Source organism: Oryctolagus cuniculus, chromosome 12, assembly GCF_051225735.1.
Source record: "Oryctolagus cuniculus isolate XC-2025 breed Fujian yellow rabbit chromosome 12, ASM5122573v1, whole genome shotgun sequence".
In the NCBI taxonomy this organism is placed as follows: Eukaryota; Metazoa; Chordata; class Mammalia; order Lagomorpha; family Leporidae; genus Oryctolagus; species Oryctolagus cuniculus.
Genome location: NC_142878.1, coordinates 59,828,562 through 59,852,352, shown reverse-complemented (window position 1 = coordinate 59,852,352; position 23,791 = coordinate 59,828,562). Strand labels below are relative to the sequence as shown.

Below are 23,791 nucleotides of genomic sequence, written 5' to 3'. Positions count from 1 at the left end.
CTTAAATAATAAGACGTGAAAAGACGGACTAACAGCACTAAAGTAAAAATGTTCAGAGAACCTCCTGTAGCAGACTGCCTCTTGTTGATAAATGACAAATCTTAGAAAAATAGTGGGGGAAGGACAACTTTCTCTAGTATCCCAACCCATACAGTCTTGTAATGTCACCATCTAAGGCCCACCCATGACAAATTAAAAACTTCTTTATTTCACTAATAATGTCACTCATCACAGGAGCTGGGCAGTTACACTTTGACAATTCAGATGTAAATCCTGGGTTGCCTATGAGTATTCATGACAAAGGCAGATTTATCATTTAAAACAAAAGGACATGACTTTTTGGTGTTCCTATCAAAGACTAGTGATGGATGAGGCCATGCTAATCAAAAGACAGGCTAGAAAGAACCCAGATGTTTATTACTTTGATTAAGAAATGACTGTGTCCTTTCCTAAAACCTCCCCAATACGGTCATTTCAAATAGTTGTAAATGTGTCATCTTACACAGAAACCTAAGAGCTTAAAATTCTCAGATATAGCTCTTCAATAAAATTAGTATCTGTTTTCTTACAGTCACAAATTCTAGAAGCAAAAATCCCCCAAACCAAGATCAAACTGCCAAAGAGTAACAGTTCCTCAGATGTACTCCAGAGGGATTTGCACAATTGGTACTAGCCTTCTCAATGATTATTCTCAAGCCAGAAAATGAAGTCTAGCATCTTAAACTTATGAACAGTACAACTGCGAGATGCAATCAACTTTTGAAACTGTACAGAATGCAAGATTTAAGACATTTTACCATATTTGTTTCTGACCATTCTTTTTCACTCCAAGTGCTTTCCAAATTGAAAAGCATTTAAAAATAATTGCCCATATTTTAAGGTTTATTTAGAACCTTAACCACAATTAGTTCTGATGATTTTAGCATCTGTCACCAATTTGGATGAGGAGACCAAAAATAAGTATGGCATTAAAAAAACAAAACAAACAAAAACTCCAAAGGTATTTAGAGCTGGAGCTACTGACAGCACTTCCTCCCATTCCACTGATGAAGAGCTATCATAGGGCTGGCTAATAGAAATCCAATTTACAAGGCCCTGCTCATTTGAGTGCCTTCCAAGATGCACAAGATTGGTAACCATTCAGACCTGCTAACAGATGCCTCCTCTGCCAGGGCAGAGGTATTTTAATACTGGTTACAGGGAAGTTATCACTGCAAGGTCACTTTGAGAAAGTATGGATGATGGAAGCTGATCTGTTTCTTGAACTTCTTCAATCTTAGCAAAGGATGCTTGTTGCTGATAAGCTTTTAATGGAGTGGTATATAAGAAACCAAACCATTGCCCACCCCTCCAAATAGAGGTGTATGAGAGGAAAGAACTACTTGTATATGACACAAATACCTAGAGAGCTTAATTTTCACCCTTTGGTGGCATCATCTTCCTTTGAAAATGATGGGTACACCAAAATCACATGGTCACTCTCAGCACCCGGTATCCACACCACCTATGTTTCTCATATGGAAAATTTGTCATTAAATGTGTCATCGGTGTGACATCAGTTCATGCACCCATTTTACCATTACGAGTCCTACCTATACATTGATCAGAGTCTACTTTCACCAGCTATAGTAGCTATTAATGTTCTACTTAGAATAGCTATGTCCTCTTTTCTAAAAATGTACTTGCTTCTCACAGAGGAAGTTAAGAGTTGAATATTTCACTGGGCTTAATACATCATATATTACAAGGTATTTATAAAATAACAAAGATCTTTCACCTTTTGGCCCTTTTATAAAAAATTTACTGGATGCCTAATATATTTAATATTCAGTAGCATGTGAGAATAATTTTTATGCAACTCTGATAGTTAGAAAGATAGATAACTCAATTATTAGATCATCTATCAAAATATTCAGATGTATAAGAGGCTACTAAAAAGATTGATGACTGAGAAAGTCCACTGATTCTCTAGCCATCATATTCATGCATTTGGCCAGACAACATTTTTCGCTGCCTTCACAAGCAAGCTTCATTACCCATCACTCCACTGAAAAGAGTTTATTATGAGGCTGCCATCTTGGCAAGACTATTATTTAGATGATAAATGCTGAGGGGGAAAAAGTATGTCTACTTTTTTTTTTTTGAGAAAAAAGATGAGCTTTTCTGACAGATAAAACAAACAGCATCTACATTTCTAATTAACTTAAATTTGGCAGATACAAATATAGGTCAGTTAAAGCTATGATGTTATCTTCTGTCTGAATTTTACCCTTAATTTGTAAAATGTAAATTAACTAATTAGAAGAAAAACAGCATGATTAGTGACAAAATGCTTCAGCTGGGTCTTTGCTGCCTGACATTTATGATCAACTATAATGAATTATTGCTTTTTAAAATAATTGATAGAATATTTTTTCCTCACTACAATGAAAGAATTTTACTAAGATTTTATAAAAGAAGGTCAGGAGCCTGGCAAAACAACAGAACTTTGTGTGTACTTTCTGAGGAAAAGATGGATAGAGACTGCCATAATATTAGAAACAACTGGGTTAATTTATGCCTGTGTACCAAGGGGTGAATCTGGAGGAACAAAGTGTACAGACTTAATGTGTACATTAAGTCAACGTTGTAAGTGACATTAAGTCACTTACAAATCCAGTTTAAAAGACTGTTTCCTGTGTTAGAAAAATATGCCAAAAATATGCCTTAGATAGACTGGTGTCTACAACAGGCTAGGTAGTACTCAAAACTTAACCCTTTCCCTGTCATTTGAAATAGATTTGCTGTACGCTCAAGCAATTAGTGAGAACAGTGGGTTGGGGCTTTACAATGTTACATGGAGAATAGTTAGGAAAGATAAAAGATTTGGCCACTTGAGTTTCAGCAGGAAAATCTGTCACTGTGAAGTAAAATTAATCCATGTAACAGTTGAGTGAAAAAGATGTCTTCCAACTATTCCCATGTAGACAAAGACTGTACAATGAGTAGTACATCTACAATGTCAGACATAAAATGTCAATTAAAAATCACATAAAATCCTGGCAAGGTAAGGTATATGGGGATGGCCATGCTTTGGCACAGTGGACTGTGTGACCAGGCCTTGGGCAAGCAGAGCAGGATGGCGGCTGTCAGTTCTCACAGCACACAGATGTGGAGGTCTGATTTTAAAGAGGAATACCAGAGAAAATGGAGCAGAAGCCATGTAGTAATGCAGACTGAATCCAACCATGCTTTCTTGGTAGTGGGCACTGGCTTCCAGTGACATGACTACATTAGAAATGTTGGCGAGAAGAGAAAGGACAATGTTCAAATGAGGGTGTATGATGTGCAGGGTGCTACTGAAAAGTTCACTGATGATGCAAAATGGGCAAGTAGTTCATACAATCAAGTACTTCAAATTTTCCATCCTAATTTCAGTTATGCCATGAAAATATTTATCTTGCACAAAAGTATCTTGATTTCATTTAGTACACAGTTACCACATTTGAAAACAAATTGACTGAAATACCTGAATACTCCTTTTTCTAGTATGATGACAAACATAGAAATTCCCATACTTTGCAAACTGCAATCTAAATGTTTAGAAATAATCATTGCATTTGTTTTATACTGACTATATGTAGAGAATTTTTCTGAATAGCTGCTTCTGATGAAAAACAGTGTTTTTAAGAAAGCATTTACTTTTATATCTTATTCATTAGACGTTTGTATTCCCATCTTCATGTGACCATGACAGTGAATTAAGAAACAATATGGGGATTAGTCAAAGTTCCATGTCATAGTACATAAATCTAATGTAGAGCCTCATATTTATATGTAGCAAAAATCCTCTTGTCAGAACTCTGGCCCCTATCTAACTCTTCAACCTTTTAACACATGATAAACCTACTTTGCAATTATTTTAAAAGCTACCTAAAATTTACCTTTGTTGATGCTGTAATTTAAAGATAATCCTCAACAATTTGAACTCCAATAAGTTTGTTTCCAGCACAAAAATGAGGAAAGGACTATAAATTACAATATGGCATACAGACCTTATTTTTTTTAAGTTTTTCACTTTCCAGTTATTAACCATCTCCATTAGCATTTGTCATTTTGAAAAACTACTTTAATTTTTTTTAATTAAAAGCATTAATAGTTCCAAGTAAGGTTTTCAGTGTGGTGGTAACTGGGGAAAAAAAAAAGGCTAGAAAATTTTCAAAGGCAATCACTGAGATCCATTTAAGTTCTTTAATAATTCTGTGTTGAAGGCAGCACTTGATGTTGAAGAGTGTGTTTATCTGCAGAGGAGGAGAAAGGCGAAGAGAAATGCAGTGCATGTCAGGTATCCTGACCAAACCCGGGTACCCCAGCGGTGCAGGAAGGGCAGACCCTTTCAGCATTGTACTGCAGTGTCAAAATACGTCAACAAACCATCACACCGCAGGAAGAAGAATGACCTTTCAGTTCTTTATATTTGGGCTGCCAATGGAGCTTTGGACATGGAGTATGCATGAATGGTTTTCCTAGCTGCTTGACAAATGCAACTCCCAAGGTTTCTTTCAAGTGTGATTGTTAAAAGCCCTAGGTTCTTACATTTTGGTACAACTTTCAAAACCTACATAACTCATGGCTGAAACTAATGTGAGGGCAGCTACCTCAAATAATCAGATCCAATGCATCTAGACTAAAATTATTTTATAAATATTCAAGCAAGAGACGTGGGTTGGAAGTAAGTTGATTTAGACATAATTTTACTTGCTGTTAGAATCATGACTACTGTTAATCAGTTTTACAGGCCTGATTACGAATGTAATTTTGTGACTTTTTTTTTTTTGACAGTCAGAGTTAGACAGTGAGAGAGACAGAGAGAAAGGTCTTCCTTCCGTTGGTTCACCCCCCCTAAATGGCCGCTATGGCCGGCGGCGCTGCACCGATCTGAAGCCAGGAGCCAGATGCTTTCTCCTGGTCTCCCATGCGGGTGCAGGGCCCAAGCACTTGGGCCATCCTCCATTGCCTTCCCAGGCCACAGCAGAGAGCTGGACTGGAAGAGGAGCAACCACATGCCTGTCTTCTTTATCTATAGAAAGTAAATTTCTCCACTTTCTCTGTGAAGTCATTTCAACTATTTTATTTCTTCCTTTTTTTTCCCCTCTAAAGACTTATTTATTTATTTGAGAGGCAGAGTTACAGACAGAGAGAGGGAGAGACAGAGAGTTCTTCTACCGACTGATTCACTCCCCAAATGGCCACAACGGCCAGAGCTGGGCTGATCTGAAGCCAGGACCAGGAGCTTCTTTCGGGTCTCCCATTGTGGGTGCAGGGGCCCAAGCACTTGGGTCATCTTCCACTGCTTTCCCAGGCCATTACCAGGGAGCTAGATCAGAAGTGGAGCAGCCAGGACTTGAACTGAAAGCCATACGGAATGCTGGCACCACAGGTGGAGACTCAACCTACTCTGCCACAGTGCTAACCCACTTCAACTACTTTTTTTTTAAAGATTTATTTTACTTATTTGAAAGAGTTACAGAGAGAAGTAGAGACAGAGACAGAAGTCTTCCATCCACTGGTTCACTTCCCAAGTGGCCATAACAACTGGAGCTGGGCCAGGCCAAAGCCAGGGCCAGGAGATTCTTCTGGGTCTCCCACATGGACACAGGGGCCCAAGCATGTGGGTCATGCTCTGCTGCTTTCCCAGGCACATTAGTAGGGAGTTGGATTGGAAGTGGAACAGCTGGGACTCAAACTGGCACCAATATGGGATGCTGGCACTACAGGTTGGGGCTTTAACTTGCTGTGCCACAGTGCCAGCCTCTCAACTATTTTCTATTGCAAATAACCTCTTCATTAATCTATCTCATACCCATCACTTGGACTCCTATCTCATAGCCAAGCTACCTTTGGACATTTGTAAACATCCTAATGGAAGTCATGCTAACCTATATTATTTTTTACTTCTGATTCTTTAATTGCATCATTAATTTTTCTACCACCAATATTAAAACCATAAAGGTATCTTTGTTCCATACCACTGAATACAATAACATTTTCACTGATGTTGTATTGAACATTGGTAATACTTGCCAAATTTTACAAATTCTGTTTCTACAGTATCAATGTTTCATACAGTCTATATGGTGTCCTTCCATTTCCACTGCCACTGCTATAATTTAGGTATTAAAGGGTTATTTCAATGTGGATTACCGTAACAGGAACAGTGATCCCGTCCTCAACTTGTTGTTTGCCCACTGCTCTCAGATTATCTATTTTAAAGTAAGGTCCTGATCACACCACTCTTTTATTCAAATAACTCCTATTATTTTCAGCTCTATGACTTTGACCTGGGCACTTAACCGCTCTATGCTTGAACTTTGTCATGTGAAAAGGAACTAAAATATTAGGACCTACTTCACAGGACCGTTATGTGGCTCAATGTGGTTAATAAAAGCAAGTTCAACATAACTGGTGCTCAGTATTAGCTACTTGTCATTTATGTGTATATATTGTTCCCTAAAACTTTTTCTCACTTTTGTATGTTCTGAAATGCATAATATGCTAACTCAACATAGAAGGGAAACATTGACTGGGCTTAATCATATATCTATGCCACTACTGATGGATCAGTTTTCTACAACTTGTTGCATTAATCATATGCAGAGCTGAAAAAATTCATTTCACATTAAGACAATTAAAGACAACTGGCATATGGTTTTACATAACTGACCTATTAGCCCATTCTCAATGGATTCATCTCTATCATATTCATCATCAATACAGTGCGCTTTCAAATTATCACAGCTGAAGCAATCAAGGATGACTAACAGAGCCTCCAATTTATGAAAGTTGATGAGCTCTCTGAATCCTTAAAAAATTCTCTAGGAAATAAAGGAATGTTGCTCTATTTTTAAATTTACGATCACTTGGAGTGAGTTAGCTGGCAAGTAAGACTAACTAAAAACTGGGAAGTGGTGGTGGTTAGTAAAGTTGCCAGCAACAAATGGGAAGGAAATGGCAAAAATGGATATATAAAGAGAGGAAGGAAGGGGTTAATGAGATAACCTGCTTTTAGAGTCTGTGTGAGAAAATAAGGGTAATAAAACACAGGAAACATCTCTACCTCAGATTCAGGTAGGAAAGAGATTAAAACAAGAGGTTGGAATTCACACAAAACTTAAGAGTAGATCCTAAGAATAGAAGGAAGGAATAAGAAAAGCACAAATGAATAAGATTGGCTTGTGTTAATGGATAAAAGGAATTCAAAGAAGGGGATTTAACTTTTATAAGAATATGGCAATGGTAAACATCCTTTGATTCGAATTTCTAATTGATTCTGGAAGCCATATTCTTATAGAAAGTAGACACCATACAGATTTCTGTTTTATGAGAAGCATATGAAACATGCAAATTGTATTTATGACTCATTTTCCATATTCCACATGTGAGAAAGGAATGAGCAAGGGCAAACCAGGACAACATAACCTCAGCACCTATAAATTAGCCATCCCAAAGAGATTTTTCAATGACATTAAACAGAAGATAAAGTAAGGAAAGTTATATTCTTTGTTGGGCGAGGGGAAGAGAGGAGGCAAAACTACTGTGAACAGGCTCCCTCTCACCAAAAGATGGTCTGCTTTTAGTATAAGAGGGAGAAGAAGTCCTAAATGAATGCTATCAAAAAATAACCAAAGAGTGCTGTTTTCTAACAACCACACGACAGTTATGTAATGCTTGGCTTTGACCATATCAAAGGCTCACCTTTTGTTGGGCAAAAAGTGACTGAAAAATTCCGCTCTCAGAAGCCTGAGAGTGAGGTAGAATATATAGCTGTGTGTGTGTGTGTGTGTGTGAGAGAGAGAGAGAGAGAGAGAGAGAATATCAAAAGAAAAAAAAAAACCTGAATGTTTTTACTGTACTCTCTCACAGATTATTCTAACTTAATGTTTGAGAAGATGTGCTCTAAATGACGTTACCCATAAATGAAATGGCATAAATCAGATTAAAGGTGAGTATTCAATAAGACAAACTGGTTTACAATCTGTTAAACTATGAGGTAAGAAAATTACAATTCAGAGATTTCTCCTTGGAACCAAGATGAGGTAGCAGAAACTGAATTTAACTTCCTCTGGAAAGAACCTCTGGCTCTCAATAGATGACACAACAATTTTTAAACCCTGGACATCAAGCAGTGAGGGACCATGTACCCTGAGTGATGGGAAACCAAAGATGTGATGCCTTTGATGGATCTAGTAGATAGAGCTTCCAGGCTGTGATGCACATAGGGTGAATTCAGACAAAAGCCCAGTGATCTCCCGAAGTTGAGGAGATATAGCTAGGAAAATGGGCAAGCCAAGGTAGCTAGTGTCTGCAGGGAAGAATTCCAGAAGAAACCTGAATGGGCAGAGATTTCCAGAAGATTTCAGTGGATCTCCTCCCAGTATAATGCAGTTTATTAGTTTATTTATCCATGGATGGATGTAAAGATATACAGTAGTCCCCACTTATTCACAAAGAATATGTTCCAAACCCCTCAATGGATGCTTGAAATTGCAGATAGTACTGCACCCATATATTATATGTTTTTCCCTATATTCCCCGCAGCATTGCTATACAGTGTCACAGTTAATCTATCCTTCCATGTTTTATGGCCTGGTTGAGCAAAAAAGTGATTGAAAAATCCCATTCTGACTCTCAGAAGCCAGAGAGTGAGGTAGAATGTATAGCTGTGTGTGTGTGTGTGTGTGTGTGTGTGTGAGAGAGAGAGAGAGAGAGAGAGAGAGAGAGAGAGAGAGAAAGATCTCAAAAGAAAAAAAAAATGACTCTTTATACTGTACTCTCTCAGAGATTATTCTAACTTGATGCTTGAGAACATGTGCTCTAAATGACATTATCCATAAAAGAGTTCCACTACTCTTGCATTTTGCGGCCATTAGTAACTAAAAATAAGGTTATTAAAAAGAAGCACTGCAATGCCAAGATGGTTGATTTGATAATTGAAAATAGATAAAACTTATAAATTGTTTATTTCTTGAATTTTCCATGTAATAATTTTGCATCTTGTTTGGCCATGGGTAACTGAAACCATGGGAAGAAAAACATGGATAAGAAGAAGTTTCTGTAGAAGATTTGAACAATATTATTTAAACAAAAAGACATTTATAGGATATTCCACCAAACAAAAGGAAGATACACTTTCTTTATAAGCACACATGAAATATTTACAGTGATAAGTCTGGGCCACAGAAAAATCCCCCAAAACTAAAAATAGTTAAATTTGTTCTCTACCCACAATAGAATTAAATAAAAAATTAGTGACAGGAAGATATATGAAAATTTTCCAAATATTCAGAAACCAAATGGTATACTTCATAATACTCTATAGGTCAAAGAAGAAAATAAAATAAAAAGTAGAAAGTATTTGGAAGCAAATGAAAACACAACATGCAGTCACAGCAGTACTTCAAGGTAAATTAATAGCATTAAAATGCTTACTTTGGAAAAAAAGAATGGCTTAAAATCAATAACCTCATCCGTCTACCCCAGAAAATAGAAAAAGAAGAGCAACTGAAACAAAAGCTGAGGGAAAGAAAGGAAAAAATGAAAACAGGAAACCAATGATAGAACTTTTCTTTTTTTAATCAATAGAAAAAGAATCAATGAAATGAAAAACTGGTTCATTTAGAAGACCAATAAAATTGATAAATCTCTAGGCAGATATATCTGAAAGAGTATTTACAAGGATCAATAACATTAATTAGAAAAGTGAGACCATGATAGATTCTATACATATTAAAAAAGTAAGGCAGTTTTTTTTTAAAAAAAAAAAAGCATTATTATAAGATGTTCATCAATTTAGAGGAAAAGAATAGTTTTGAAAGACAAAATATCAAAGATCATTAAAGAGAAAAATAGCCTGAATCCCTCCATATATTAAAAAAGTTATTTTAAAAAAAGATTTATTTTATTTATTTGGAAGGCAGAATTACAGAGAGGGAGAGACACACTGAGACACAGACATCTTTCATTAACTGGTTTCTTCCCCAAATGGCCACCAATGGCCAGGGCTGGACTAGAAAGAAGCCAAGAGTTAGGAGCCAGGAGCTTCTTCCATGTCTCCCACATGAGTGCAGAGGCCCAAACACTTGGACCATCTTTGGGTGCTTTCCCAGGTGCATTAGCAGGTAGTTGGAGAGGAAGCGGGGCAGCCAGGAATTGAATTGGTGTTCATATGGGATACCAGAGTCACAGGTGGCAGCTTTTTAGACTATGCCACAATGCTGGGTAGTTCAAAACCTTCCCACAAATATCAAAGGCCCAGACAATTTGACTAGGGAAATTCTGCTTAGGATCTAAGGGAGAAGTAACAACTATTCTGTAAGAACTTGCAAAAACCTTATACCATGAGGCCAGTATTAGTCTATTACCAAACCAATAAAGACTTCAGAAGGAAAGCTAAGCCTCAGACCTCTACTGCTCATGAATGTAGATGCAAAAATTCTTAAATTTTAGCAAATCATATACAACAAAATATATAAACATATTGCTTTATGGCCAGAGTTTATCCAAGAAATCCAAGGTTATTGAAACATTAAAAAATCAGTCACTGTTATTTATGAAAGTGATTACTTAAAAAAAACACATATGATCATGTTAATAGATGCAGAATAGACACTTGACAAAATCCAATATTCAATTAGGATTAAAAACTCTCAGCAAACCTGATAAGACACACCTACAAAATGCTATAGCTAACACTATTCCTTTTTTTCTCTTTGGAAGATTTACTAATTTATTCATTATTTCAAAGTTGGAGTTACAAAGGGAGAGGGAGAGACACAAAGAAAGATATCGTCCATCTGCTGGTTCACTCCGCAAATGGCTGTTAGCTGTTGGGGTGGGGCCAGGCTGAAACCAGGAGCCAGGAACTCCATCTGGGTCTCCAAGGTGGGTGACAGGGGTACAAGTACTTGGCCATCTTTTGCTGCTTTCCTAGACACGTTAGCAGGGAGCTGTATTGGAAGTGGAGCAGCTAGGACTTGAATCAACATCCATATGGGATGCTGGCATCAGAGGCTGCAACTCAATGCCGCACCCTCAAAACAATTCCTAACAAAGATACAATGCTTTCCCTCCATGATCTGGAAAAAGACAATGATGTACACTTTCATCATTATTCACTCTTTTTAAAAAAATATCGGTTTATTTGAAAGGCAGGGAGACAGGGAGAGAGCGATGGATGAATGAGAGAGAGAGAGAGAGACCCTCCATTCACCAGTTCACTCCCCCAAATAACCGCAACAGCAGAGCTAGGCCAGGCTAGAGCCAAGAGCCAGGAACCCCATTCTTGTCTCCCACATGGGTGGTAGGGGCCCAAGTACTTGGGCCATCATCTGCTGCTTTCCCAGGTGCATTAGCAGGAAGCCAGATTGAAAGAGGAGCAGCCAGGACTCAATGTGATACTCTGATAAGGGGTGTTGACATCTCAAGCGGTGGCTGAACACAGTGTTGCCACATCAATGGCCCCCATTATTCACTTTTGAATGGGAAATTCTAGGCAGTACAGAAAAGCGATAAGTAAATAAACAAATAAATAAACCCATATAAACTGAAAAAGAAGTAAAATTGTTTTATTCACAAATCACATGGCTATCTATGTAGAAAATCCTATTGCATTTCCAAAAAAGTAAAGAAAGCATTAAAAAGTGAGTTTTACAATTTTTCAGGATATAAAACTAATATATAAAATAAACTATTTTTTAAACTGTATTCTTCTCTGGTAGCAGGGAACTGGAAACTGAAATGAAAGCAATCATTTCCAATAGGAACAAGAAATATAACACACTTTGATACTAGTCTGACAAAAAAATATGAGATTTGTACACTGAAAACTATGGGGCTAGTGTTGTGGAGTAGTGGGTTAAGCCAGAGGCTGTTACAACGGCATCCCATATGGATGCTGGTTCAAGTTGTGGCTGTACCACGTCTGATCCAGTTCCCTGATAGTGTGCCTGGGAGAGCAGAAGAAGATGGCCCAAGTCCTCGGGCTTTTTTTTTTTTTTTTTTTTTTAAGTTTTAAGCAAGTTTTTGACAGGCAGAGTGGACAGTGAGAGAGAGAGAGAGAGACAGGGAGAAAGTTCTTCCTTCCATTGGTTCACCACCCAGTGGCCGCTGCGGCTGGCGCAACGCGCTGATCTGAAGCCAGGAGCCAGGTGCTTCCTTCTGGTCTCCCATGGGGTGCAGGGCCCAAGCACTTGGGCCATCCTCCACTGCACTCTCAGGCCACAGCAGAGAGCTGGACTGGAAGAGGAGCAACCAGGACAGAATCTGGCGCCCCGACTGGGACTAGAACCCGGTGTGCCAGCGCCGCAGGCGGAGGATTAGCCTATTGAGCCATGACGCCTGCCTACTTGGGCTTCTACACTTATATGGAAGACCTTGACAGAGTTCCTGGCTCCTGACTTCAGCCCTGCCCAGCGCTGGTCACTGCAGCCATTTGAGGTAAAAAACAGCAGATGGAAGACACCCCCTACCCCGTGTGTGTGTGTATGTGCGTGTGTTTCCTTCTCTCTGTAACTTTCCCTTTAATATAAATAAATAAATCCTTAAAAAAAAACCTAGAGGAGATTTCTGTTTTAAAAAAACCCTAATTAACTGAAAATGTATAGTAGACCTAACTTACAAAATTTGAATCATTTAGAATAAAACACAGAGGAAAATATTTTTGTTTAGACCTTTAAAAATTGCTGAGCTATATCTTCAACAGCATGGTCTGTAACAAAAAAAACAATTATAAATTAGATAACAAAAAAAGTAAAAAGGTTCTGATTTTTTGAAAGACAGTTAAATATATTAAAAGGCAAGCCACAGACTGTGAGAAAATACTTGCAAATCAATAAGAATACAACTCAACTAAAATGAAACAAAGGTTTGAACAGACACTTCTCCAAAGATGAAAAACAATCAGAAAAGCTCCCTTATACGATTTGTTACAACAGAAATGTAAATTAGTCAAGCTGAGAAATATTATATACCTTTAGGAAGTCTAAAGTTAGAAAGTCTAATTATACCACGTGGTGGAGAAGATGGGACGCAGCTCTAACTACCATAAACTGCTGCTGGTGATACAAAATGGTACAACCACTTTGGAAAACACTTCAAACATTTTCTAAACAGATAAAAATCTATGTTCCAACCATTTAATTCTTGGATGTTTACACAAAAGTAATGAAACCATAGAGAGACTTATGCATGACTATTCACAGAAGCCTTGTGATAGTCAGAAGGAGAAACACTCAAGTACCCATCAACAGGTGAATGGATAACTGGATTGGCTATGCAGTTGCGTACTTCTCCACTGTAAAATACATATTCAACAGTGTGGATAAATTTCAAAATAATTATGCTGAGTAAAAAAAAAAGGCCAGACCAAAAAAAATTACAAACTTCATTATTCCATTTATATAAACTACGAAAAAATACACACTCATCAACATTAACTCAGAGTAGATCAGGTTGCCTGCATGCAGGGTGAATTGACGGTCAAGAGGCAGGACTGTTAAGAGGCACAAAGAAATCTGGGGAGTGGTAGGTATGCTCACTCTTTCATGGTGATAGCTTTATGGGCTTATATAAAAGGCAAATTTATCAAATTATACTCTACAAATATACACAGCTTGTTGAATGTCAATTATACTGCAATAAAGCTATTTATAAAAAAACATTCTTACATATTAAAAGACTTCCTCTAGCAACAAACTGCAAATAGAATAAAATGTGAACCTGATTTAAAATAAAAAGGTATTTACTTAACTACTGTTCCACAGTCCATTTTCTGAATTCAGATCAGTCTTGAGACAATTTGAACAGATTTCGTGTTAATATTATATACTAAAAAAACTTCATGTTTCTGTGGATTCCAAATCCAACAGTTTAGAGGTTTTCATATTCTGCTGTATGGATATGCATGCGAGGCTCTTATGTAGATCCTAGAAATATGCAGTTCAAATACAGAATAAGGGCTTCTGAGAAAGCAACAAAAAACATTTAGCCCATTTTCTCAGCCATATGAAAGTGAGTACCTAAACCTCACATGGTGAAGAGGTCTCTAGTTTTAGCTTAATAAACCCATTACTTGATGAAGCAGCTTTCTTTCAACACAAGTATCACCATGACTGATGTGAAGCTGCATGATGGAATAATAAGGGCACAAGTGTGGAGTTCACAGGGACACTTGAGTTCAGGTGCTAAGTCTGCAATTTACTTCTGCAGTCCACACTGTCAATTACTCAAAGGCAGAGATGCTGAGTCCCCATTTAATTTATTTTTACTTATTTGAAAGGCAGAGAGGGAGTGAGGGAGGAGAAGAGACAGAAAGAAACAGAGAGATATTTTATCTTACATTTGCTGGTTCATACACACACACACACACACACACACACCCCGCCAATTACCTGCAACATTCAGGTTTGGGTCAGGTACAAGTCAGGTGGAAGCCAGGGGACCCAAGCACTTGAGACATTACATGCTGCCTCCGTGGGTTTGCATTAGCAGGAAGCTGCAATGGGAAGTGGTGCTGGAACTCAGATCTAGGCACTCTAATATGGGATGTAGGTGTCCAAAGTAGTGCCTTAAACACTATGTCAAATGTCTATCTAGATACTGCGTCCCTACTAACACAGTGCCTGTAGACATCTTCTGACCTGAATTAGTATTCTTTTTTTTTTTTTTTTAAAGATTAATTTATTTATTTGAAAGCAGAGTTACAGAGAGGCAGAGGGAGACAGAGAGAGAGGTCTTCCATCCTCTGGCTCACTCCCCAGATGGGCCCAATAGGTGGAGCTGTGCTGATCAGAAGCCAGGAGCCAGGAGCCTTTCCCAGGTCCCCAACATGGGCACAGGGGCCCAAGGACTTGGGCCATCTCCCATTGCTTTCCCAGGCCACAGCAAAGAGCTGGATTGGAAGTGGAGCAACTGGGACTGGAACCGGTGCCCACATGGGATGCCGACACTGCAGGTGGTGGCCCCACCCACCATGCCACAGCGCCAGCCTCATGAATCAATAGTCTTTTAGAAGCAACTATTTTTCTCATCTGGACTATGGAACACTAGGGTTTACAGGCAAATCAAAGTTAAGAAGTTACCTTCATTGCTTGATGCAGATTAACATCATTGCTTAAAATTCTAAAAATAAAATAAAAACACTCAAAGTCCAGGCCCCATTCCATCCCAGTTTAAGCAGCTTTTCAGAGTGGTACAGTTCACATAAATATTTTATTTTATTTTTAAAGATTTATTTATTTATTTGAAAGTGTTACAGAGAGGGAGAGGCAGAGAGAAATCTTCCATCAGCTGGTTCTTTCTCCAGATGGCTATACAGCCAGGGTTGGGCTAGGCTGAAGCCAAGAGCTGCGAGCTTTATACAGGTCTCCACATGGGTGCAGGAGCCCAAGGACTTAAGCCATCTTCTACTATTCTCCCAGGTGCATTAGCAGGGAGCTGGATCTGAAGTGGAACAGCCGGGAGTTGAACCTGTGCCCACATGGGATGCCGGTGCTGCAGGTGGCACCTTAACCCGCTACACCACAGTGCTGGCCCCCTCATCAATATTTTGAAAACATTTCCTGTGTGATTTTAATATACAATGAAGCTTGAGAATCACTGCCATAGACTCCAAGGCATTTTAGAATCAATTTTAAGCTGATCTCCATCATTCTATAATTAGTTTCAGAAATGGATTTTGTATTCTTGGGTTCTTGACTGCAATTGTGCTCTAGACTTCAATTCCAACCGACACACTCCCTGTTATTCTCCCCTCATCCTCTCTGGAAGATTATGATGGTCCACTTCCATGATTAAGATGGACAATCAATCTGCTGCTTTTTTTCCTTTTTTAAAAAAGATTTATTTATTTGAATTTAGAATTACAGAGAGATGGGGAGACAGAGAGAAATTCTAGCTGCTGGTGGCCCCAGGTGGCCACAATGGCCAGGGTTGAGCCAGGCTGAAACCAGGAGCTTCATATGGGTCTCCCATGTGGGCGGCAGGGGCCCAAACACTTGGCCCATGTTCCACTGCTTTTCATAGGCCACTAGCAGAGAGCTGGAAGGGAAGTGGAGCAGCCAGCACATTTACTGTTGCCCATTATGGGATGCTGGTGTCATAGGCGGCGACTTTACCACTACACCACAATGCCGGCCTCGGTTGGTTTTGGTTTTAGGTAATTTCCAAATCATACTTGGACATGACCCAGATTACCATCACAGTGGATCACAGGAAGTCATCCCCTCAACACTTCTATGGTTTTCTGGATTCGTAAACATGGTCAATATGCTCCCCCTCATAAAATTTTGCATGTACTTAAGACAGTACTCAGACATCTTTCCTGCCTGAAAATGCATAAATCATTGACATTTCCTCATAGGTCTGTTTTCTTTCTCTCTAATTCTTTGATGTAACTCATTCCAGTTTCTCAACAACCATCCCTTTATTGCAGATATCACCATAAAGACCCAAACGACATTTCTGTTCTTTGTTTCATTGTGTAACGAAAGTCATCCCTGACAACAATGAACGATAGCAGAAAATATGAATTCCATGCTGGAGGAACTCTTGTTATTCATATTCCAGATGCAGAAAAAAATGGTATCCAACCATTATGAGAAATCATTCTTACAGAAGTAATAAATACACAGGAAATAACTTTCTCATCTTTTTCAAATATTTTGAGGTTACCCTGGCTAACGAAAGAGTCAAGTATTTGGAACAATAGGGCATCAATGTCTCACAACCAACTCTATTATAAGAAATGGAAAAGCAAATGATTACATTTTACCTTGGTAGAAGTCCTCTCCAGCGCATTTGCTAATTATTAGTCAATCTGTCTCTTGTTGCTGCTGATGACTACTTGTTAGTGTATATGGCACTTGTGCTTTCCGAGGCTGCTCTAATTGAAGGTTTGCACGAGCTTCTATTGCTGAGGCACATACTCCAACTTAAGACAGATGTGATCAGCCTTGTTTTTAACAAGACTGAAATAACTGGAAATCTGTGATTTGGCTAATTGCAGGCTTCCTGAAAGTATCTTAATACAGAAAAAACTTTGGACATCCTCTGAAAAATACCTTTCTCCACTCTAACTGCTTGGTAGTCCTGTTTTAAATGCCTCTCCTCTCCAGTTGTTATCACAGACCAGAGAAAGCAATCACTAGACCATTGAGTAAATAACTGATCTTTTAAAAATACTTAGAGGTAAGAACTAAAGTCAAATCAATTCTTGTGGCAGAAGGGATTAGCTTAGCATTGCTTCTAGGAGGGGAGACTTTCTGGAGCCAAAGGTTCAAAAACCTGACAGATGGAACTAAGCTCTTAATCTTTCCAGTGGTACATAAATGTGATCAAGACTATATTTCCTCTTGTGCTTCTCTTCATATCCTAACATCAGTACAAAAAAAAAAAAAAAGCTTTGGAAGATATTCATATTTGCTTCTTTTGCTTCAGAGCTGGTCAAGAAGGGTCTAGGCTCTGGACCCAAGCTTTAGAGGACTCTGCTCTGGACCCCTGTGGCTGTATCCCAACGTACGGGAGTGAGGAGTCTTCAGGGCCAAGCAAATGTCCCCATCAGATACCTGACCTCAGTCCCTTTCTACTCCACAGTCCAAGCATCAGGGAACTCAACTTTCTTAACAGAGAGTTCTAAGACCAGTCCCAGGGCTTACATATGCCCCCCCACTGCCCCCAGGTTCATCTACCCGATAAGTGGGCAGACCACCACAGTGCACCTCTGGCCTGAGAGCAGTAGTTTGTGGAAACGCAGCTTGGATATGTAGGCTGGGGTGTTCTTGACACATTCTGAGGGTAGGACGGAGCTGAGGATGGGAAGAGAAGGGAAGTGGGTTGTGCAGTGGGGCCACCTATTCTTGCACTGCCACATGCATCCTGGAACTCCTAGGAGTCTAAGAATTCTAAATGCAAATCTAAACTTCTAGCTCTTCATGTAGGATAGAATATATTTTATTTAATGTCTCTTAACTTGAAATATAACTTTAAATATTTAGACACATGGTATATAGGTCTCCATCTGTACTCTTGCCCCAGGCCCAGTTTCACGCATCCTCTAAAGAAACTAGAGATTATCCTCTGCACAGGATTTCCAAGGCATTCCATGTCAAATTTCAAGCCAGAGAACTGGCTGAAGTTTTGAGAATGCAAATAATCAACATAAAACTATAAATATTTATCTAAAAAACTTTATGAAATACATTTGCCATTTGGTTATCAGTTATTTTCTATTTTAAAATCCCTTATGCAAGTATACTTATGCTACATTTTATAAAATCTAAAAAAGCTTATATATCTGAAAAGTCTAAAATTTTAGAAAAATGAGGCATTTTTACCACAGGTCTTAGAATGGCATTCTCAAAGGAAAAATTTGGGGCCTATTATGGTTAAATGGAACAATGTTTTTCAGAATCTTTTTATTTATTTATTTATTTGACAGAATTAGACAGTGAGAGAGAAACAGAGAGAAAGGTCTTCCTTCTGTTGGTTCACCCCTCAATGGCCGCCACGGCTGGAGTTACGCCAATCCCAAGCCAGGGGCCAAGTGATTCCCCGGGTCTCCCCAGTCTCCCATGCGGGTGCAGGGCCCAAGCACTTGGGCCATCCTCCACTGCCTTCCTGGGTCACAGCAGAGAGCTGGACTAGAAGAGGAGCAACCGGGACTAGAACTCGGTGCCCATATGGGATGCCAGCGCTGCAGGCAGAGGATTCATCTAGTGAGCCACAGTGCCAGTCCCTCTTTTGTTTTTTAACATTGTATTTATTTGAGATGGAAGAAGGGAAGGAGGGAGAGTGATGAGTGAGAGAGTAAAAGAAACTCCCATTCACTGGTTCACTCTCCAAACGCCCATAATGGCCAAGGCTGGAGGGTTACAGCTGGGAGCCAGTACACTCAGGTGGCAGGAACCCAATTACCTGCGTCATCACTGCTGCCTCCTAGGATCTGCACTGGCAGGAAGCTAGAGTCAGGAGCCAGAGCCAGAAACCGAACACAGATACTCTAATATGGGACGTGAGCATCCTAACTCCTAGGTTAGACACCTGCTTCCATAATCCTTAATGGCTGATAAGAAACTGTGAGGCATCAGTAAATTCATTCATTCAGTAAGTATCTAATGAGTACTTGCTGTGTACCAGGCATTGTGCTGGCTTCTGGACATTCACAAATGGATAGAACAGATAATATGCAAGTAAATATTAACTGGAAGGTGAGTATATGTTAACTTGAAGAAGCCATTTTGATGAATGTTGTGAAATTATTAGCAGACCATAGGAGGGACATCAAACCCCAATATTTGAATGCAGAAGGATTTCCCAAAGAGATGTTAGTCAAGCTAAGTGTTGAAGTTAGCTGACTATTTATCTGCCAAAGGTGATCAAAAAACTTTAACCGGAGCACGTCTAAATTTCATCAGTCGGTGATACACAGGAAAAATAGAGAGGAAGTAATGTTTATTGACTGTTGGTAAAAGTGCATTAATCACTGACCTTCATAACAACAGGGCAAGGAGGGTACTAAATAAACCCATTTTATTGAAGAGAAAACAAAGGCTCGGGAAGGTTATGCAAGTTGCTGCTAGTCATGAATACAGGAAGTGGCATAACCGGGATTCAAACGTGTAGCGCTTTTATTACTTCAAGGATCACTAAATTGGAAAATCACATTCTTGCAAACTGCTTCAATCTTTCCAGCCGGGAAGCTGAGATCTTCATGAGGGGCAGAGAAGTGCATCTGCGAAGTGCTCCGGGGATGGAACAGGTGCCACTGATGACGATGTGCCTGAATGTGCCCAGAAGGGCAGATGGGGGCGCTGCACTTGCAGTGGTGGTTTCCATGTTCTTGATCAGTAGTTGTTGGGCTCTGTTCACGTGCTTTATAGCATGTGGTTCTTTATTTGTCAAGTAAGGTCACCAATATTTTCATGCACTTATTTACTTTATCTTCAAGCACCAAAACTAAGTTCTAAGTGAGAGGCACTCATTCCCTTTAACTCTACAGGAACACAGACTTCGGAGCTTTGAGGAGTAACTTAGCTAAGGCTTACACCTGGGATGGGATCTGCTTATGGGAAAAGCAGCTTATGTTCTAATATCTCTGCTTTTGGGGAGGGCGAGTGAATGGCAAAAGTTAAAATTTTCCGTGGGCGATTAGGCCAGGGAAACTTTTTGAAGATTTAATAACAAAGCAATGAAGGGGCACAGAATATAGCAGTTAGGAACAGCAATATAAAAGGGAAAGCTCTTTAAACATTTTTAAAAGTGTATTTATGTTTACAAGTGTTTTACTTGAGAGAGAGAAAGAGAGCGAGAGAGAGAGCGACCTAGTTATGATAGATGGACAGACAGACAGAATAGACAGCTAGATGGATGTATCTCCCATCAGCTGCTCTCAGGTATTCCCTGACTACCTGGAATGCCCAGGGCTGTATCAGACGGAGCCTGAACCAGATGCTGGGAGTGCAGTCCAGGTCTCCCACGTGGGTGACAGGAACCCAATCACTGGAGCCATCACCACTGCCTTCCAGGGTCTGCACTAGCAGGAAGCTGAGGTCAGGAACCAAAGCCAGGTACGCAACACAGGCACTCCAATATGAGAGGTGGTTACCCTATCCACTAGACTAACTGCTAACTTCTGGAAAAGCTCTTTTAAAAAGCTTGTATTCAAACAAGCAAATTCATGTTTGTATAAATGCTTCCAGCAAGATTTTCTTTAATCAGTCACACAGGTGTAAGGATTATGAAGAGAATGAAAGCCCACTGAGGTAAGAATGGGGACTGAGGAGTTTACGTTGCAGATTGCATGGCTAGGGGAGGTTTCCCTAAGGAGAAGAACTTCGAGCAGAGGTCTCAACATTGTGAGGCGACAGCTATGTGGAAATTCAACTGAACAGAATTCCAGGCAGGAGGCTTGGCCAGTGTCAGGGAGACAGAGAAGTAGAAGAAAGCGAGAGGAGGGGAGAGTTCAAGGAGATCAAGAAAGCCAGAGCGGCTGAAGAAGTACGAGGGAGCGAGAGCGAGAGAGAGCGCGCGCCAGCCTTAACTGAGGGGAGGGAGGTAAACAGGGAACGAATGACCTGGGGCTGGAAGGGAGGCAGGTCATGAAGCGGACCTGAATTGTCACAGTAAAGAGTTTGAATTTTATTTTAAATGTGTTGGAAAACCCCCTCCGACATTCTGAGCAGGGCAGCAACATAAACTGATTTATATCGTCCAAGCGTTGCTCTGGCTGGGCTGTGAAACACTGACCGAAGGGCCGTGAGATCAGTGAGGGGCTAGAGCAATTGTGAGAGATGCCAAGAGTTCTGAGGTGATGGCAGTGGGGGTGCTAACAATGACCGGCTTGGAGATGTGGTGAGGACAGAACTGTAAGAACTCACTCATGTATCTGTGATGTTACTGAGGATTCTGATAAGAGTGTCCAGGCAGACTGTGCCATGATCCATCCAACTGAGAGGAAAAAAGGGAGTAACTAGATTGGGAAGGCTGTCAGAGACACAAGAGGAGATACTGACTGGACAAACACACTTGTGCTCAGGGGAAATACTAAGGCTAGAGGCAACAATTAGCAGCAGTGTGGAGATGGTGTAGAAAGCTCCAGGTCCTATGGGATCCCTGAGGTGACCTCAGGGACTGAGTGTGGATAAAAGAGGGCAGGGGGCTGGTCCCTGACTTCCAGAGGCTGGGAAGAGGAAGAGGAGTCAGCAGAGGATACTGAGGAGACATGAGCTGGCATGATGGCTCAGAAGAAAATGCTATCGTGGAAGCCAGGAACAGACAATGTTGTAATAAAGAGGAGGGGAGGGATCCACCATTTCAAAGCTGCTGAAAGGTTTAGTATCACTATTAATATACTATAAAAGAAAACTCACACAGAAACTTCAATCTAAAAATTAGAGGCTCTGTAGGAAAATGAGTTTATATAAAAGCATTACTCTACAAATAGTAATCAAACAGCCTTATAAAAACAATCTTTTATTTCCCCCCTCTTATTTGACAGGCAGAGAGAGAGAGAGAGATGGAGAAAGATCTTCCATCCACTAGTTAACTCTCCAAATGCCTGCAAAAGCAAGGGTTAGGTCAAGCTAAAGACAGGACCCAGGATCTCCATCTGGGTCTCCCGTATCAGGCAGGGACTCAAGCACTTGAGCCATCATCTGCTGCCTCCCGGGGGCACATTAGCAGGAAGCTAGATTGGAAACTGGAGTAGCCAGGACACAATCCAGGCACTCAGATATGGAATACAAGGGTCCCACGTGGCACCTTAACCACTATGCAATATGACAGTTCCTAAAATCCAGATTTAAAACTGAAAATAGTGTGACAATTAAATAATAGCTTTTAGGTCAACTAGAAGCTTATCAGACAAACGAAGCGATTAGCCAATCAGCAGCTACTTTGACAGGCTTCCAACAGATAGTAGAGAATCTCTTCCAATTCTGATGAACTTTAGCCATTGCTATGTGAATGGTGTTGGGATAAAAGCGTAGAATTCTATACTTTCACAAGTGGTTCTTCTGTCAAAATGTCCCATTACTGGTAAGCTTGCATCAGTATCATAGTGAGAATTTTATAAGTAAGTGTCTCTATGTTTTATTTTGAACTTGGGCACTACTGGGCTGTCTTGGCATCTCAACAGACATTTACTAACTTCAGTGAACTTCTGTGTAAGGTATTTCCTCCTTGAATGATCTGAACCACTTAAAACCAAGGCTGGCTTTCCCTATTAAAACATGCCCTAAATGAATTGTGCCAACTTAGCTGGTATATATTCAAATAACACGTTCAGGGAATGCAAATCAATAGTAGTCTAAGAAAAAAAAATCATTAGAATGGAAAATCAGAATGCAACAAAATAATATAAAAATCCAGCCCAAAGGAAAACTGTATTAAATTATCTATCACTCAAACCCCCTCCAGTGACATCAGTAACCCATATGTCTACCAACTCAGGTGACTAGAATATTAATCAGCCTCTAAATGGTGAGTGCCAGGCACATAGTGGGCGTTCAATCAATAGTCGAGCTGTTTTGCAATGAAGATATGCTTTTGGAATTTTCAAGAAAGCACTACTACTTGGGATTCAATTTGTAATTGTTCCTTAGAAAATATCTGACCACCAACACAAGGGGAAAAATAGTCTCAATGCATACTGACAGAGTTGATTGGTTTTTTAAATCCGTTAGTAACCTGAACTTACGCAATGTGATTTTCTTGTCATTGCTTTCTTCATACTATCAAAAATGATGCTTTCTTTACTATTTCAAACTCATCATAAAATTGCTAAAAATCTAAAATTCAATTTGCCACATTACTGCTAATTTGAATAATGGCTGAATAAAACACAGGAAACGCTGAAGCAGCATTGATTTCTAAAACATTTTGCGCTTTCCTCCTCCATCCCTGTAAAGTAAAGCTCGGATGCCACGCGCAATTACACAAGAAAATCAAGAAAGCCATTACGTTCAGCATTTTGTCATGATCATTGTTACCATGGCAAAAAGTAGGCTTAGCTTAGCACACAGCTGCTATGGGCGAGGTCCACTGGCCTTTTGCAGAGCTGAGTAACGGTATAATGTCAAATTCGTAGCCTGTCACTCCCCAACCACTTGCCCCTACCAAGACAAGGCTGTTGTCCATGGACACTGCTGCCTGATTCCTTACAATCTGAACCAGTGCCATCTTATCATCGTCTTCTCACTGCTGGTCAGTGACTGCAGCACAGTAATTAGGAAGGTTACCACTCGACTCTCCTCTTGTT

The 23,791-nt window shown here is 39.8% G+C and overlaps 1 protein-coding gene across 10 annotated transcripts in view; it reads right to left on the bottom strand.

Moving 5' to 3' along the window:
• CDIN1 (CDAN1 interacting nuclease 1) overlaps positions 1–23,791 on the bottom strand; it is a 241,057-nt gene that overhangs the window by 87,395 nt on the left and 129,871 nt on the right. For 3 of the 10 annotated variants that reach the window (XM_089309411.1, XM_089309412.1, XM_089309416.1), the window contains exon 11: positions 1–23,791. This exon is cut by the window's left edge and continues 36,114 nt beyond it. The exons of the other annotated variants lie outside the window; for them this stretch is intronic. In XM_089309411.1, coding sequence (XP_089165537.1) covers positions 23,728–23,791 — 64 coding nt within the window. In that variant the 3' untranslated portion in view covers positions 1–23,727. 10 annotated transcript variants of the gene reach the window in all.